The sequence below is a fragment of the Sciurus carolinensis genome, chromosome 8, assembly GCF_902686445.1.
Source record: "Sciurus carolinensis chromosome 8, mSciCar1.2, whole genome shotgun sequence".
Classification (NCBI taxonomy): Eukaryota; Metazoa; Chordata; class Mammalia; order Rodentia; family Sciuridae; genus Sciurus; species Sciurus carolinensis.
Window position 1 is genome coordinate 64757823 of NC_062220.1, and position 20308 is coordinate 64778130.

General features: G+C 34.9%; 1 protein-coding gene across 3 annotated transcripts in view; it reads right to left on the reverse strand.

Moving 5' to 3' along the window:
* Positions 1-20308, reverse strand: part of Reln (reelin) — a 461189-nt gene that overhangs the window by 218118 nt on the left and 222763 nt on the right. For all 3 annotated transcript variants that reach the window (XM_047560479.1, XM_047560477.1, XM_047560476.1), the window contains exons 7-8: positions 10508-10604; positions 3716-3767 (exon numbers count right to left, since the gene is read on the reverse strand). In XM_047560479.1, the coding sequence (XP_047416435.1) occupies positions 3716-3767; positions 10508-10604 (149 nt within the window). The remainder of the gene's footprint in view (positions 1-3715; positions 3768-10507; positions 10605-20308) is intronic.

A 20308-nucleotide genomic window follows, 5' to 3' on the forward strand; every position in this document is an offset into this window, starting at 1 on the left:
AAATTCTATTAAAACGAAAGCAACAAAGCAGCATCAGCATTTCTGTTTGACCCAGAACCCTGCCTGGAAAAAACAGAGTTTGGAGGCATACATAAGATAATGGTTTGCAAGGGTATCTGCTCAAATTTTTCTTCTTATCCCAGAGGAAATCTAAAGGAAATGGGTAAATGCCCTTAAGGCTACAACCATAAATTCCACAAGTCAAATCTAATGATTCAAGGGAGGGTTGTAGAAAATCGATGCCTCAGCATGGAAATGGATACAAGATCTTTCATTGAAATGGAAAAATGAAAAGTTCTTCTAAGAATACTTTAGGACACTTTTCAAGATGATTTAGCTATTGACAATCTGATAAATTTCAGTTTGCAAAAATGGGTTTTCACGATGGCTTAACTTTAAAAATCACTTAGTTAAGATAGTCTGGATGTTTATTTACATTTATGTTTGTATGTATTTATATATATATACATGCATAATATATGTATATAATATATACACACATATAATATGTATACACACACTACATATATATCTATGTATATATACACACACATAGATTTATATGTAGTGTGTGTATACACTTTTTTTAAAGAATTGTGAGGTAATTGCTGCTAAATGTTGACATGAAAGAGTTTAGTAGAGACATCCCTTAATAAACAAGCAATTTCTGTATGCATATCTCTGAGGCATCTGGAATTCTTTTCAATAATATTTGTCACATAATTGAAAATGGTTACAAGAACGATATAAAAAATATTAACACAAATTTTCCAAGTATGGTTAAATACGCCTGATTAGGAATATAATTCATCACTGAGGTCATAAATAATGATGGAATCCTCTAGAAATTACGTGTGTAACATCTGAGTCACTGTACTAGACAATGAACATTTAATATTCTAAAGAACTTCCTAAGGAGAGACACTGAAACTGATCATATTTAATCATATTACTAATATAGATCTAGAGAACTGCACAATACACAAAGAGGTATAACTTTCAACATACAGAGCTTTTTTTTTAAATAATCCATGTAGCTTTTTAGCTAAGCATAAATGAAATGACTACCAAACTGTAGTTGCTATTTTGATAATTGGTCATTATGGGCTCAAAATATGTAGGATGGATATACACATTTAAAATATCTCTAGAATTTATGGGCATGCTCCAGTCCAGCCCCCATACATCCATGTGAATAGAATGGTGCCTTCCCTCATAACTTATAAAATAAGTGGAAATGAGATACACAAAACCATCTCTGGAGAGTTCTGCTCACTATACTGTATATATTCACCACATAGCATCATACAAAGTACAATGAATGGTCTGCTACTCCATGCTGCTCTGTCACTCTAACCCTTCTTGGCTCTCAAGAATTTTTAGTTTCAAAATGTGATGAGTAAATATCCCAATGAAATTTCCAAGCAATAATTTCTTTTTGCTAAAATTTTTGTTTCATTCTGAATGACACATTAAAATTTCAGTTTGGATCTTAAAACTGTTACCCAAAAAGAAAATTTCTAAATATATTTTTTAAGTCATAAACTCGAGATCTCTCTTTTTCTCTCCCTTTCCTTCTTCCCTCCTCACCGCTAGCTAGCTATCCATCTGTCTGCCTATCTACTTATCTATCTCTTTTGAACTTCTCAATTCATTCCATCTTTGAATCCGGGATTCAAATTCATGCTTTAAATAATGAAAACTGGCCTGGTGGGTCACAGCTCTCTGACTTGTGGAAAAATCAGAGGTTCTTCCTAAGGCTTATGTCTGTCTAGTACCAAGCCCCTAGACTGGTGTTTTTCTGACTTTTGAGTCTCAGTTAACTAACCCTGAATTCTCTAACTCCTTTTCCTGGTCCTTTTTCATCAGCTCCACTGTAATTAATATTGTTATTGGTGTGACTAAAAGGTAAGGAAATAGAAAATCTGTGTCAAATTAGCAGTACACACTTTACTGTTCACAAAAATAGACCTTTTTCCCTCTATAACAAAGGATAATTTAATTGGTGCTGGATCTTTTCTCCCATGAATAAAGTGCAAGGACTAGTGGAACACTGAGACATATAGTTTAAAATGGATTCTCTCATATTCTTTCATTGCTTACGTATATTATCTGAAATTAATGTGTATTGTGTAACAAAATAAATACTCAGACTATAGATATATTGGTATCCATTATTCAGCTTATTTTTTTTTTCTTAATAGTATAATGAATCTAAACCATTTGTTCTGGTTAAGAATCTTGAAGTTACCTGTCATGCTACACCTTTGAAAATTTGTTTTTGTCATTCTACAACTTAAAAAAAATAAACTTTATTTCTTTATGACTGAAAAAGTATTACATGTTCATTACAGAAAAATTAGGATACACTGCTAATAGACCCAAAGCATCTCTTTTCTTTCTTTCCTTTCCCATGCAGACCTGGGGATTGAACCCAGGACCTTGTGAACTAGGCAAGCACTCTACCACTGAGCTAAATCCCCAGCCCTTACTTGCTAACAGATCACAGAACTATTAGCAAATTCTCATAAAAACTCATAAAACTTTCTCATAAAAATTCAATATTTTTGTTTTGCTAACACTATTTTATGCCCACATATGGACTTCTGAGTTGTCTGCAAACTTTTGTAGATAATATTATCGATGTGAGAAGAAAGTAACCCAAACTGTAATCAGGCAGTTTCACGCTGTATGTACACAAGCTGAAACAAGGCGTACTGATGATAAAGTGACAACTACATGAAAGGCAGAAAATTGTTCTCAGCCACAATCAACCACAGAGTTTCTGGATGTAGAACACTGACTTGCAATTTGAAGTTGAAAGCTATTGAGGAAAATGTCCTTTCACTAGTGGTGGATCTCCCAACACACAAGGGTAACATGGTAGAGACTGGAGGACCCTGTCATGAGCATGGCTGCCAGACACCAGCAATTCTCATGCTAAAGGGGGAGATCTGTAAAGCTAGTCCCCATCTAGAAGACAGGGTCTTTCTTTCCTTAGAATATTCCCTTTGGAAATTTGTCTGAGTTCTATCTATCTATCTATCTATCTATCTATCTATCTATCTATCTATCTCCCTATCTCTCATCTATCTCAATAACACACACACACACACACATACACCCCTTTGAAAATTAAAATAGGATAGAAGAGAAGAGACAGCAAAACTACAAACACTTAAGTCAAAGGCATCTTATTCTACAAAATGCTTTGGGTAGGAACTTTCATTCATATAAAAACACTTAAAATATTGCCAGATACAGTCCTTTTTTTCATTACCTATGTCAAAATTAAACATAATTAATTATGTCAAACATAAAGCCTTACTTTGTTCCTTTTCAGCCACCAACATTTATCTCTTTCACTACCAGTTAGTCAGAGCTTAGACAACTGAACAGATTTAAATCTTAATCTGAGAAAAATATAACTAGTAAGATAATTCTATTGTAATAAAATAACCTAAGATTCAAAATCCATATGTAAATACTTTTAAGATTGGATTATCAGTAGCATTTTTAATACCACTCAGCATTGGAGAGCAATGGAACAGAATGTAACACCTTTAAAATATTTAATTTCACTTTTTATTTACTGCAAACATAAGACTTATTCTTCTGTAAAGCCAAAAGGATTTGGCACTATAATTCTGATTGTACACTGTGATTAAAACAAACATTTCCAAGTTAAATTGCTAAATGTGCTAAAACCACTTACCAATGGAAAACTGGAGGACAGAAGCTGTAGTTGTATTTAGGCCTGTCGTAGTCTAGAAAGAGAAATACACAAAAATGAGATAAGATAGGAAGAGATACCACAGTTTCTTTATTAATTCATCTATTGAAGGGCATCTAGGTTGGTTCCACAATCTAGCTATTGTGAATTGAGCTGCTATAAATATTGATGTGGCTGTTACTGTAGAATAATATCATGGCATTTGCAAACAAATGGATGGAATTGGAGAATATCATACTAAGTGAAATAAGCCAATCCCCAAAAACCAAAGGCTGAATGTTTTCCCTGATAAGTGGAGGATGATATATAATAGGAGTGTGGAGTGGGTAGTGAGAGAAGAATGGAGGAACTTTAGATTATGTAGAAGGAAATGAGAGGTGGGGTATGAAAAATGGTGGACTGAGACAGACATCATTACCCTATGTACATGTATGATTACACAAATGGTATGAATCTACATCATGCACAACCATAGAAACAAAAAGATGTACCCCATTTGTGTACAATGAATCAAAATGCAGTCTGTAAAAAATTCAAAAATAAATAAATATTAATAAAAACAGAAAATGAGAAGGAGTTGAGAGAGGTGCCACGTGAATAAAACTATTGAATACTGTGAAAAAAATAGAGAAGGGATAGGTGTTGGGGATGGTAGAAGAAGAGGGAGGAAAGAATCCATAGAGAGAGGATGTACTTATCTAGGTGTTTGTTCATTTTCACCAATATGTCTGAACACAGATTTTCTGTCCCTCTGGGAGGGGCAAACTGTGAAAACCTGACTTAGGCATGAAGAGTGAACTTCTCAGAGTGTTATTGAAATCAATCAGAGCGTTAGAGCAATCAACCAGGTAATCTTGTGATGGCATTGAATGAAGTCCTCTCCACTCACCCCACCACCGCCCCCATCCTACTACAGGTCTGGGATCTAAGGGGATGCCATTGAAAAGGCTACCAAACAAAAATTGGAAGGTAAAGTAAGAGCAAATGAGTAGAATAAGATTATTTTGAAAAGTGAATAGAACTACAACAGCTGAAGAGTATAGGATTTCTTGGCTGGATGCTGACAACGCTCTATAATTGATTGAGACAATGGTTGTGTAACTTGTTGAATAAATTAAAAACCTAGCATTGGACACTCAAAGTTCATGAATCATGAAATGGATTATTTCTCAATAAAACTGTGTGTGAGAGAAAGAGAGAAAGAGAAAAAGAGAGAGAAAATAAATGAATTATAGGCCTAGAAATAGTCATTCAACACATTTCTGCTACATTTCTTGGTTTCAAGAAGCTTGCTTAATTAGAGAAATACAAATTAAAATTACACTGAGATTCTATCTCACTTCAGTCAGAATGGCAATTATAAAGAATACAAGTAACAATAAATGTTGGCAAGGATGAAGGGAAGAAGGTACACTCATACACTGCTAGTAGGACTGCAAATTGGTGCAACCACTGTGGAAAGCTGTATGGAGATTTCTCAGAAAACTTGGAATGGAACCACCATTTGACCCAGTTATCTCACTCCTGGGCATATACCCTTAAATACTCCTGGGCATATGACTTAAAATCAGCATACTACAGTGACACAGCACATCAATGTTCATAGCAGCTCAATTCACAGTAGCTAAATTGTAGAACCAACCTAGATGTCCTTCAATAGATGAATGGATAAAGAAACAGTGGTATATATACACAAGAATATTACTCAGCCAGAAAGAAGAATGAAATTATGACATTTGCCAGTAAAGGAGAACTGGAGAATATCATGCTAAGTGAAATAAGCCAATCCCCCCCCCCAAATTTTCTTTGATATGCAGATACTAACACACAATAAGGAAAGGTGGGGAGGGAAAAAAATAGAAGTCCATTGGATTAGACAAAGGGGAAGGAAGAGAAGGGAGTGGGGAGGGGAACAGAAAGGACAGTAGAATTAATCAGACAAAACTTTTCTAGCTTTGTATTTGAACACACCACCAGGATAACTCTGCATCATGTACAACCATAAAAATGGGATCATAATTAGAACAAGTTATACTCTGTGTATGTACAATATGCCAAAATACATTCTATGTCATGTATAACTAAAGAGAACAACAACAAAAAATTTTGCTTGAACAGTTTTCCCTCTTCTAAAAGAGGGCTCATCATTTTAACTTTACATTTGTATATATTTATTCCTCAGAGCAGAGGATCAGCTGAAATGAGATGCAAATGAAGGTTCTCATTCTATTGGGTTCCCAAGTGCTGTATGCTACAGTATGGGTTGTTGCCTGTGACTCAAGAACAGACAATGTTTAACTGTTTCCATGGTGGCAGTGGCAAACAGGCTGTCCTTCTTTGGCTTGTCTTGTGTTTTAACATCTCTAGACGTATCCCTGCACCTTGTTAGCCCTCTGTGACACAGCCCAGGAATGTGGAAGAGTCAAGCACTGTACAACCCATGAGTGAGTGAGTGAGCCTCTTGCTCTACCAGGACCCGGTTGAGATGTGAATATTGAAAGATACCACCCAATCCGCAAAGATGACTGGACGTGTGCTTTAAACAGGTGGCTTTAAGATTCAATTAAGCAGAAAGAAAGGTAATGGAGGAGAGGGCAAGAGAGATACATCCTATGTTATTGTGCTAAAAGCATTATTATTATTAGCTACTAATTTATTTTAAATACAGCAAAAATCACAGGTGTCAGGGTGACAGAGAAAATTTTCTCTTTAGTTTTAATCTTCCCACCAGGCCCATACCTCTGTTTCTTCACCCACCAATAAAAAAAGTACAATAAAATTATTTAAAAAGTAATGTTTTCCTGCTGGAGCTTTTAGAGAAAGTTGAACTATCTGTCCTCAGGGTTTCTACTTAGATAATTTGATCTTAAAATTCAAAGAGGCACAATACCAATACAGAGATTTTCTTTTAATTTCAAATAAATTGAACGATTTTATGCGACTGAATAGATTCCCAGATGAATGATTAAACACTTCTGAAATAGGTTCTTTGACATAATGGAATTATATAAATTGAAAACACCATGGTTATTGCTATGGCTAGTGCATTAAATATACTAGAGTCTTCAATTCTTACCCTGGTGGTGTAATAAATGCTGCTTGTGTCACCTGCATGATCAAGTTCCACATTGGTGACCTCTGCTATTGAACAGCAAGTTGCATGAAATACTGCCAAATTTCAAATTACATGGGTTAACTGAGAGTGACCCTAGGCTTTGATTAGTCATTGATTCTGCATTTTTTCTTCAGGGATGCTGAGGTCTGGTGCAATGGTTGATTCTCATTTTTAACCTTTACCTAATCACTTTATTAGTAAAATTGTCAGCTATAAGAAAAAATAGGAAAGATGAAGAGAAAGAAATAACAAGAAAGCACTGCCTATAAAATCTATTCATCTGTACTTGCATTTGGGTATTGAAACTGTTTATTAATCTTGAGTTGAAATATGTAATTTTAGTTCATAATGATATTAAGTCTTTTTGCCCAACATTCTGAAAACAAAAGGGCTTTTTAGAAAGCTTTTGATAAATAATATAGCAATTATGAATGATCAATGGAGAACTTTTATCCTATCAAATCTCACGGTTATCAAATCATCAAATAGACTTCAAACTGTAGAAAATTAGTATGATGACTAAATGAATCTGAAGAACTCACTGTAGACCCAGGCTGTTCATTCTGTACTTCTTCCATGAAATTTTTTAGCCCAAACTCATGCATTTCCAAATATGTGAGAATAATTTAGCAAATAATTTATTTTTCAAAAATGAAGGATGGGACTGGGGTTATAGTTCAATAATAGAGGAATCTATAGTACAGTAGTCCTAGAAACACAAGCTCCTGTAATGCCCCCAAAATAACAGCTACCATCTCTGCCTGACTTTGGCTTTTATTGACATGAAATGGCTCTATATTTAAATTTGATGTCAGGGGGGCTTCTCCGAAATTGTCCTTCATTCCCTCCTCCTTTTTGCCCTTCTGAAGGAGGACCCAGTCATTGTCCTAAATCATTCCTTTTTGCTCCTCGGATCTGTTCTTTCTTAGACTTATTTCTTCTCCCCGATTTATCTCAAGTTCCGGGAATGGCAAGTTCTGCAGGCAAATATGTCATGATGGGAACCAAAACTGCTACCACCTCCGCAAACAGTAATGACTCCCCTGATGCTGACAGGATTCCACATGACCAGACCTAAGATCAACCAGATCCCTAGTGGACCAAGACCACTGACCATGCATACTTCTTACCCCACACCCTGATTCCTCCCTGTATAATCCTGGAGCAACTGTCACCACCTTGAAAGGCAACTCTTAAGTCACTAGGCCTCTGTCCTTCCTGGCGTTGGCCACACTAAAAAATATCTTTTTTATTTCACTACCACTCTTTTTGCTATATGGATATTTCCTGGGGGCAAGTGACCAGACCTGCTCTGTTGAGACCTCCTGGAACCAGACTCCTGGCCTAGACCTCCAACAACAGAGATGCTGTTTGTTGGCATTTTTAAAAAGATAAAGACTTAGTCAACCATGGTTCTTGGTCTATAGTTGTTTTACAATATCAATAAGAATTAAATACATGAAAAATAAGAAAGTATGCTGTTTAAAAAGTGATGTTTGGGAGCTGGTATCTTTCATCAGTCTTTGTGAACAACTTTTTGATTGGATTCAGACTTAAAGTACCACGCAGATTTTTAATTTTAGTAAACATTAGGTAAATTGATGACCGAATTTCTCACTTTTCATTTGATTTATCTGCTTTACATAAATACAACTTGGATGCAAATATATATTTTTACTTCTGGGGTATCAATACATTATCAAAATTATTGAAAACTAGAAGCCGCGAGTGTAAAATATGGATGTCATCTCATCCTTCTCAATCTGTTTTCATCCTATTCCCTTTGAAATTGTAGTAAATTCATCTTACATATGATGGAAATACAAAATTACATGTTCTTTCTAATTTCTTAGATGAAGATAATTATAATTATTTTTAATATTTTCTTTTTTAGTTGAAAGCTAATCTTATATTAATTATATAATATAATTTAAAACTAGCCTACTGGGAAACATTAATTATATAATGTAATTCAAAACTAGCCTACTCGGATACTGGGATACTAATGCTAAATAAGCTGGGATATAATGAAACAACCAGCATTAAATACACGTGGGATCAAATAAACTAGATATTTCAGCTCTTATACTATGGAAATATGAAATTCTGGCATTATACTATTAGATACTTTAATTTCCTATTAGCCAGTAGAAACAAAAAGAATTTGCCAAGATTTCTAGAAACGTTACTGAATGGGGCACCTTCTAAAACAGGCAATTACTCTAAGCTCAATTAACTATAATAAAACTTTAATTTTATTTTAAGGTTTATAGATAATTAATTCAGTCATGGAACATTATTTAAAATGTACTAGAAAATTCATTTTTTTCAGGAAGAATTTCACTATCAGAGTCATCACATGTGTCTGTAAGAATATTATAGAACACCTGTGAGTCTTGAATTATGAGCACCTATTATTTTAATTTACATCCAATTAATTCTGTTTGTGTTCTAATTTCAACTACAAACTTTTCAATTCATCAATGCTCTGAAGCTTGTATCTTTAATAAATTAAATGTATCTATTGCCATGAAAGGGGTATCCAAGCAGCATAAAATATGAACCATGTTGCAAAAATTAATTGGCTTTCACATGTTGATAACTAAATCAACTTTTAATTGCCTATTAGTTTTTTCCCCACCCTCTTTGTCATGGACGCCAGCCTTTTGGCCACTTTAAAAATCAATGGTTGTGAAACACAATGTGGGACTCAGGTGAAAAATACACCTGGTTATTCAAAACCCCAAGAAAAGGAAGACATGGGAGAAAACAAAAGAACTAGCACTGAGGTTTAAATTGAAAAGCAGAAAAGCAAAGCAGAAAAGATGTCATAAGAGTATTAAGGTAAAGTGATTGAGCCCTGTCATATCACTGCTTTTATATCCTTTTTCAGGATGAATGTAGTCTTCATGTCAGAAAGATGGACCAAGTAACCAGAGGCTTATTAGCCACATGCTGATGGCTAGAGGTTTCACTGCTTTTAATTTAAAATGCTCATGCTTCATTTTACATATGGTTCAGGAACTTATCTTTGACAAGCAACGGCTAATCAGTCTAAGTTAAAGAAAAGTAACTTAGCCCTAAGTAATTTGTCATAAATCAGAATTTTAAAAAATTTTTAAAAATTTTAAAAAATTTTTAAAATTCTGATTTATTCAAAGTACTCTTTCACTTAGAAAATTATCCATCAAAGTTCTTCCCTGTTTAGGAACCAAAGTTTAAAAATAATGTGATAAATTTGAAGAGTCAACATTTTGACTTACAAATAGAAGATCAGGAAATTTTAAGAGCAAGACTTTATACAAGAACTTAGAAAGTCATATGTAATTTAGAAATTATATATATTACATATGCAGGTACATATATAATATATATTGCTAAATTTTTATTTTTAAAGGCCATCTAACCATAGTGATGTACTATGTTTAATGAGACCCATTGATGTTGCCCATTTTATTATAGAATTCTTTATTTTTTACATTTGAAAAATAGACCATAAAATCACCCCTGCCGATTTAGAGATATGTGTAACAGAATTCATAATATAAATAATACTTCAAATTTTCATCTGAATTACAAGAGCCTAAGAGAGCCTTTTGTTGGCAAAAAGCTCAGAAAATACTAAAATGGAATAATGTACATAAATAGCACATACTTACCAATTCTCGTGGACCATATGGCTCACAGAAGGTAACAGCATTGCCATGCATAATTGCACCACACTGTTCTCCAGTTTCACAGTTGTTACATTCAACCCTGCAGGAACACAGAATGCATTCCAGTCTGAGAACTAAGGGGCACAATGTGGTATATAGCTTAGGTAAGAAAAGCTATAATAGTTAATGTTATTCAGCTGAAATATTCATTTCACAGAAGGTAAGGTGTTTGGTATTATGACAAAGTTCAGAAGACCTGAAACTGAAAGACTTGAAAATAAATCCCAATCCTTTCAGTTACTTGCAGTGGTGAGAAGTTACCTACATCTCCCAAAGTTTCACTTTGCTCACCTGTAAATGAGTATTAAAATGCTAACTTAAATGTCATAGAGTTAGAGTGAGGATTACATAAAGGTACATATAAAATACAGAGTACAGAACCAATCTGTAGTAGGCACATAGGAACGGAAGATGGCATTATCAGTAATTACATAGTACACATATTATACCCAGTACAAGAAAGTTTGCAGCTGGTCATGGCGGTGCATACCTATAATTCAAGCTACTTGGGAGGCTGAGATAGGTGGATTGCAAGTTCAAAGTCAACCTGGGCAACTTAGGGAGACCCTATCCCAGAATAAAAAAATAAAAAGGGCTGGGCTTGTAGCTCTGTGATAAAGGGTCACTGAGTTCAATCCCTGGTAACCACACACACAAAGAGGTTGCAAATATTAAAAATAAGCAAGTTAACATCCACTTATGTAATGAACTAAAAATCTAGATCTCTGAAAGCAAAAGACATTTTACAAATTTCAAACATTTTTCTTTTGCACATGGTCGGTGTAAGTGTTTTAACTACTCTCAAATTGTCGTGTATACCAGCCACTATGCTAAAAGTAATGGAATCTGATGTTATATTCAGTCCTTACATTACTGTGCATATTATTGTGAAGAATACAAAAATTCTAATTCAAGCAGATTTTGGATACCAAGTTAGTATATCAACCTTGCAAATAATTTAGTTAGCTGCGTTATTACTACAAAATAAAGTGTTAAAAACTTAGGGTAGGATCTCATAAATAAAATTATTCATGTCTACCTAGTAGAAACTGAAGGTATGCATAGTCTGAATTTGACTTTGTATATTTGTGGTAGTGTTCACGTTCTGTATTGTGGCAGTTCACCTACAGTCATTACACACCTAACATGTAGAAAGATCTATGTTCCCCCTGTTTGATCCTCAAGTCACATGAGAGCTGTATTTTATGTAGAAAGAATATTTGCAAAGACTTTCACATTCCAGATGCCAAACTCTGTAGAAAGGGCACTGTGCCCTTTGCTTAGGACAGAGATTGCGGTATTATTCCTTGCAGCTCTTAGCTAATTTCAGAGAGAGGGAGTAGGAACTCCCATCCAAGTAGGATGTCAATTGTGTTAAAAGAGAAGGTATTCCAGAAAGCCAAGAGGCAGAAGCACAATAAGTACAAACTTGGCAAATAAATGTAAGTACTTCCTGTATATTTTACCATATGAAGTAAATGATGAGTATTATTCTGATCTTTTCAAATATGTTCCCACACAGGAAGATCAATGATAGCAAGTGTGTTTGATTTCTTCAGAAGGAACGGAAAATAATGTCTGATATGGAACTTAAAATGTATCTCATAGCATCACAAATATTAGTAGGAGATAGGAATCTTCTCTTGATTATTGTGAAGCAAGGTCTAATAAAGTCCTTGATGTTAGAAGAGACATAGTAGTAACTTTGAAAGGGCAACAGACCTGTCTCTTGTTCTTCCTTTATGGAATCTTCATTTATGGAATGTTACATTCCATAAATATTATTGAATGAATAAATGAATATAGGACAACTTCATAAACAGAAATATTATTAAGGCCCTAGGTCTAAGGAACTTAGAACAGTGCTTGGTATATAGTAAGGATGAAGTGTCAGTGACTACTGCTAGTAGTAGTACTATTAATTTCTCATGGATATCCACCATTTTCATTTGCTCCAGCATTTGTTCCAGAAATGGTATATTTGATCGCTCCCTCCCAGAGAATCTATATTATGAAATTTTTTATATGTATTGGAAATTAAACTCAGAGCTTCATGCTGTGCGAGCAAGTGCTCTACCATTTAGCTACATCACCTGAACTTCTTACTACTAGTTTTCTAATTCTTTAAATTAATTGTGGTCATGATAAAAGTACAGAGATTTAGAACAAAAATTATAGTAGGAATCTGACATTAATGATAGTGAGGATTATTTGATCTCCAGTCATTGTGAAATTGATTAAGAGAAACATCAACTTTAATAGAGAAAATTAAAACAATGTTCAAACCTCATAATGGTTATCAGATATCAGCTTCCAGGGACAGTTTACCTCAAAGTATTCCTGTTAATATGAAATCTGAGGCCTGCTATTTAAATTTCTATAGCAATCTTCTATCTATATCTATTCATCCACAGTCCCAAGTCAACCATATCATAAAAATAATATCCATGTAAAATATGCATTATAGGCCTCCTCCTCCAATAGTCTTGATTAAATAGGATCCAGGTAGAACATTGATAATAGAACATTGATAACTTATATTGTTTAAAGGTGGTACTGATGTAGATGGCCTACAGCCAGGAATTAGAGAATCAGTTAATAGACCATGGATGTGTTTGGAGAAACTTATACTTTGTGGAATAGCAGGGGTTTAAAAAAAAATGCAAGAGAAAACCAAACAGATATAGTTCTTCTTTTCACCAACTCCTCTAGACTTTTACTTCTTCTTTGTGCTCTTTTATATCTCTAAAACTTAAAAATTTAAAAAGGCTTTGGTACTTTATTGATCAAATCGTAAAGATTTACAATTACACTGCTACTTGGAGGAACAATGGCTTCACCAAGGATTGAGGGGACAAACATGTCAGGCTCCTGCCAAAGTCTTTTAAATGTCCTTTCTCCCAGTTTGACTGGGTTTGTCAACATAATTTATTTTAATTTACCCTGAATGCCCATCCCTCTAGGTGGTCAAATCCAACCCTCTCTTAGCTGTCAGTGGTGTTATTTATTCATTCATCATTTATTAATTTATTCTTGTACTTAACAGGTTTATGTTAAGCACTTACAAGCACTGTACTAAGTTTTAGTGGTACAAAGACCAACATAATATTGTCATTTTCTTCCAGCGGTTCACATTCCAGATGGAAAATCAGAGAGGTAAACAAATAGTTACAATAAAGGCTGTCCATATGATGCTAGCTATTTGTTGCATTCTATCATGTTCTAAAGTCCTTTCAAACCTTCTGACTTCTAAGAAGAGAGAAGGTGTCATTCTCCTTATTTTACTAATAAGAAAATTGGGCTACAGAGAGGAGAAGAATTTGCTCAAAGTTACACAGCTGTGAGGCTGAAAAATTGCAATTGGGACTCGGGGCTTGCTAATGCTGACACTCATGACATTTTCCATTATTTCTGCCTCCTTTTAACGGGAATATTCAGAGGCTGTGGTGGTACCTCTTCCAGACCACAAAAGTAAGGGAAGACTTCCAAAGCTGCCGGTACTGGGTCCGAATAGAAAATACAAGTTACTTAAGCGACGATGAAAGGTTGAGCAACAGGGGACAGATTATACAGAAATTATGAGAAACAAAATGAATTGTGAGGTCAGGGGGTCAGTGTGGCTGGAACCAGGCTGGTACATGTAGAAGGATGACAAAGGATGGATCTAGAAAATGAAGGGCTTTGTGCACCATTAACCAAGTGATAGGTACTGTATTAGGAGCTCCACAAGCAATACCTCCATTAATTCATATAAAACTGTCCTTAAATATTTTATATCCCCATTTAGAAGGTGCTAAACTGAGATTTAGATATGGTATTGTCTGAAGTTACACAGCTAATAAATTATAACACTGGGTTCAAACTCCCGTTGTTCTGTTTAGAAAGTCATGATGCAAATCCACCTTTTACAAAAATGGCTCCAGCAAATGATGGTTTAGAGGTATAAAAGACTGAGAGCTATTGATGAAATAAGGTGGGGATGGAGGGAAAATAGACCCACTATAGAGTATCAGTGCTCTGTAAAAAAATATGAGTCACATACATAATTTTCAACTTTCTAATGGCCACACTAAAAATTTTTAAAAAATAGATTAATGTTTCATTTAGCCCAGTATATTTGTTACACTTTCACATGTAATTAATATAAAATTATTAATGACATATTCTATTTTCACACTATGCCTTCAAATTATAGGGTGCATTTTATACTTACAGCATATCTCAATTCAAGATAGCTATATTTCAAGTGTTCAATAATCATATGTGACTAATGCTCACCATATTGGACTGCACAACTCTAGAGATTTACAGGACTTGGAAACTGTCCATTCTCTGGTTATGCTGACAATTGGAGATGACTAGCTAAACTTTAAAGCTTCATGAGCTGACATGACAGTTTAAGATCTGGTTGAAATCATGGGAGTGCATATTTTTAGGGGTGAGGGGAGAGGAGAGGGTATATAAAGAAGAGAAGAGGTCCAGGAATGGATCCCGGAGGAATAACCAGCTACCTTAGTCTGGTCTCTGGAAAGTTCAGCCTATCATCATGACCCTTCAGTGTGAATCCTTCCAAGTCTGTCTATCTCCTCTTACTTTTCCATGATTATTGGCAATGGGGTTCATTTCTATTCCACTCCCCAAACAGTAGGCACAGAGGGAACTGGAGTGAAATATACCTGGGGACCAAGATCCCTACATCTTCAGTGACTCAGAAGGACTTTCAGGACACAGGAAATAGGAAGAGGATTAATGAGAAAAATTGGATTCCTTTGCTCAACTGGAGATTTATGAATGGTGGGCAGCACCATTATTAGTATTGCCCCTCAAAGTGAATTTTCTGATAGTGCATCTATACTATGATATTCCTAGTTTTGTATCATCAAAATCGAGCATTTTTCCCGGTGCAGTGACACATGCCTGTAATCCAACAGCTCAGGAGGCTGAGACAAGAGGATGGTGAGTTCAAAGCTAGCCTCAGCAACAGCAAGGTGCTAAGCAATTCAGTGAGGCCTTGTCTCTAAATAAAATACAAAAATAAAATACAAAATAGGGCTGGGGATGTGGCTCAGTGGTTGAATGCCCCTGACTTCTCCCCAATACCCATAAAATAAAATAAAATATATAAATTAAGCATTTTACTTCCAAACCCATGAATACCATTATAATAAAGGGCAAGATAAATCAAATTTCATGATGAGCACAATGATCTTGATGGAGTACAGATGAGATAGTTCAAAGTAAAACTGATAGTCATGGCTTTTCAGAAGAGGGGAGTGATCCATGTGGAAAATGAGGTGTGTTTTTAAAACCTTCAGATATAAACATGCAAATTCCAAGAACCACAATCCCTGGCTCATTGCAGAACTTCAAACAATACTTAAGTGCTAAATGCTCTTCTGCCCTGTCTTCCTCACTTTCTCAGGCCTCTAGGTCTATGATTTAGCATGGTTGAGAGGAGTAAGGTATTTAACAACAAAGGGTGCCCTCTGTGAAAATTCCTGAAAGTATGAAATATTATTCTTCCTTTATGGAAAAGTTCCACAAGTTCCTGAGAACTAGGGTTCAATTTTCTGGATAATGAGTAGACCAATTTTCTTTAGGCTCAGAGAGGGAAAAAAAAATTTTTGCTCATTGTGACATTTATTTATTTATTTATTTTTCATTGTGACATTTAAATCAATGATGAGAGGCTGAGGTAGGAGGACTGCCAACTTTGAGGTTTGGCCTCAGCAACTTAGCAAGACCCTGTTTCAAAACGAAAAAAAAAAATGACTGGAAATGTAGCTCAGTGGTAAAGCACCCCTGGGTTCAATCCCCTGTACCAAAAAGGAAAAAAAAATATATATATATCAATGGCCTCAGAGCCAAGTTTCTTTTAAATAACTTATTCTGAGAAAAATCATGGGCTTTATAAAGTTAGGAAACATATTCTTCAGTGATATGTGGAAAGAAGAAAGTTTTAAAGAATCCCAGATAAACAGACTTTTGTTTTTCAGTTTAAGAAAGAATGTGACTTCCCAGGCTAAGGATTAGAAATGAATCATTTCTCTATTTAATAGTAAAACGCTGAATGTTTCTCTAACCTTTTCTCTTTTTTTTTTCTGTTTCTCCATATGCAAAAACAGATCATAAGAATCTAACAAACACTCAGGCACATCATAGGAATCGCCCACATCAAAATATATTCTATCATGAACAATATGATTAAAAGACATTTCAAGGGAAATGCTTGCAATCTTCAAGGACCATGCAAAGTATGAATTTATTAAACCCTCTCTGAACCTATTTATCACATGCTTGGGTTCCACATGAGCCTTATTACTTGAGGTCACAGATCATCAAGTTAGAGAGGACCTGCTCTATCACTGCATCTCATTACCCCCTCATTATTAAAATGATAAAACAAGGAACCCGACTCCTAGCCTAATATTCTTCTCACTCTACTGTAATGCAGCCAGTATGAGAAAAAAATTCCAGTTCTGTAAAAGTAATGTGAATTTCAAAGAATGCTTGCAATTTTTACTGTCAAAGTTTATTTTGAAAATCTACAATGACTGTTCTTAAAAATTGTTTTTTCACTTACAGGATAAAAGGATTTTGTTTTAGTAATGAAACTACAAAAATAAGAGAAACATTTCATAAGAAAACATTGTGTGAATCACTGGACTGAAGTACAGAAGAATCAACTTCAACACTCCTTTTGGCTATATACATCCTTAAGTAATTTATCAAAATGTATTTTATGTGTACATCATTTTCTCTCTCTTTGTTACTAACATAAAAGAATCAGTAAACATAAAGATTGGTACTTGTTGACCAACGAAAACAGGGTCAAACCATAAACATAAAAGAAAAAGAAACGCTTTGAACCAGGATCTTGTTTTTCACTGTAACAAGCTCCTTGCCAGTCTTCAAGCTTGTTAGTTTTGTATTAGTTCTCCTTTCTCTCTCTCTCTCTCTCTCTCTCTCTCTCTCTCTCTCTCTCTCTCTCTCTCTTAAATTTAGGTGGCTGTTTTTGTTTTGGGACAAAGAATTATACATGATATACATTTGAACAGTAGAGAGTATACTTCTAAAGGTATAATTATGCCTTTTATCCTGATTTAAAAACTATTACCAAGAAAATACACTCAACTGTCCAGTGAGTAGGCACACGGAAACCTGGAGTGAAATATGCCTGGAGACCAAGGTCCCCACATACTGCAATGATTCAGAAGTGCTTTCAGGACACAGGAAAGAAGAACAGGATTAATGAGAGAATTGGACTCCTCTACACAACTGGAGATTTATGAATGGTTGGTGACATCATCCTGATAACAATAAATAAGTAATCGAAATATTATTTTCTCAAGAGTAGTCGAATGACATGACTCACTCCTCATTTTGGATCAGAGTGAAATCATTCAGCCTTCAGTCAGGCACTCTGCTGAAACAAGTTAATCACCTGGAAATTCACTGACAATCGGTTATCATCAAATTCTCATTTGAAATACATGCCATTTGTCCCCAAGACAGAGGACATCATATTATCTACCCCTAATATATTGCCTCTGAAGGGGTCAATGGCTTACATTCAGCCTTGCAAGAAGCAATCAGGCATTCTATTCACCAGAATTGTCTATTCAACAGAATTTCTGTACAGAAATGTTAAAAATTTTTTATAACATTAGTTCTAAATACATAAAGATTCTTTAAAACCGGGAAAATTAGAAAAACTTCTTATAACTCCTTGATCCAAAGACAATTTGTCTCTGCCATTTAGGTCATGCTGTGTGCAGACAAAATCTGACATCTTGCAAAGTGAGGCCACATCAGGAACTGGTGAATTCACCCAAGTAAATGAGACCTTGCAGGTCATGTGGTAGCTGGACAATAGCTGACATCTTCAGAGACACCAGTGATCCTTGTAACTTCCATTCAGGCCTCAACAACCAGCACACTCAACCTTTGACCATATTTTATAATAAAGAGGCAATGTTTTATAATCAAGAGGTCATGACATGTAAGCAATTTATGTGATCATTTTCAAAAAGTGAAAGAAAAAGTTTTTAAAAAATAAACACAAAAACACCCTATTCTCTTTATAAATGTGGAATATTTTTTTAGAAAAACAGCAAGGAAAGTTCACCCTGTAAGAATGAGAATAATATCACCTTCAACTATGTCATGCCTCTTTTTTTTAAGAAGCTAACACATGCCTTAAATGTTGAAAATGACAAACTCCATTTATAGTTCATTCTTTCTCATTACTTCTCACTGAGGAAGGTAAAAGAACTCTTCTGATTTCACTAGGGAGTTAGAAAATTTGATCTAGTCTTCGTTAACAAGTACAATGACAAATAGGTTAAAAATAACCCCTCTGAAATCCTACTACTGCACATAATATCCTGGTCTCCTACTATGGTGAATTCTACGACATGCTGCTTGAAGAAATATTTTCTCACTTGTTTCAAATGTACTTGACATTTAATTCCAATGAGTGAGTTCTTGTTTCTGTCATCTGAAACACAGATTAAAGAAGGAAATAATAAGTCTTCAATTCATACCTTCTTTTATCAGTTGGGGGCCTTGTGGTTAACCTTTCTATTGTAGATGAAGCTTTTCCCCAGAGCAATTATATCATGGGGAAAAAAAAAAAAAGTAAGCGGAAAGGGGAGGAAGCAAGAGAAGAAAGTTAAGAGGCAAGTTTTATGATAAGAGAAAAAAGTAACAGTGAGAGATAATGGAAAGAAGTAAAGAAATCAAGAGGGAGGAAGTGAAAGAAAAAGTATAGAAAGATTCACAAAGGATTAGAATACTGCACCATGACTAAATTATAATCTCAAACCCTCAACTGCAATGATATATTAGATGTTTTAGCAAATGTTTATGTTGCCTTACTTTTCTCATCTATTCACAATATTTTGTAGTAACTCTTGAAAAAATGCAGGGTTTATTCCGCCTTCCACCAGCACCATCTTCCAGATGTACTGCCATGGGACTGCCTTACGTCCAGCAAATGACTGACAAAATTGGATAAAACAGTTTTTCCCCATTTCTTTCTCAGCTATTTATTCACTAGTCTTACTCTTTTCGATTACCTGAAAACCCCAGCTACGAGGTAGTTCTCACACTTGGCTACAAAATGCTTTCATTATTTATGGAGAGGGACAGGGCTCCAAGATACTAATAGACCACAAGGAGGTTTTACTGTTTCCCTAAGTGATCACTGAATGAAGCTTTAGCTAGAATAACACACCCTTGTCCTAAAATACCAGTAATTTCATTTATTTTTTGGTCTAAACAATTCTGTTACTTAAGGAAAATATTAATAAGCCAAATCGCCAAACTTTTTGCTCCATTTCATATTAATTGCCCCAACAAATTAGTATTTTTAAGAGGATGCCAGGTAGAGCGGAGTGTATGATCTTTAAAGCTGTAAATTGTGAGGCTTTCTGTATCATAACCAACTGACAGAAGTCTTCACATACCATAGGATCTGAGACCAATTTGTGTCTTTCTTCTTCTTTTTTTTAATTTGTTCTAATTAGTTATACATGGCATCAGAATGCATTTCGATTCATTGTACACAAATGGGGCACAACTTTTCATTTCTCTAGTCGTATGTGATATATTTCTTCTTGATGTCTCATATCCCTATTGGCACCACAGCTTACTCATCTCAGATGCTCCTTCTGAGGGCAACTCCTGTTCTTCCCTGATCTCTGTTGAATAGGATGCATTTGCTATTATTATTGCGCTGTC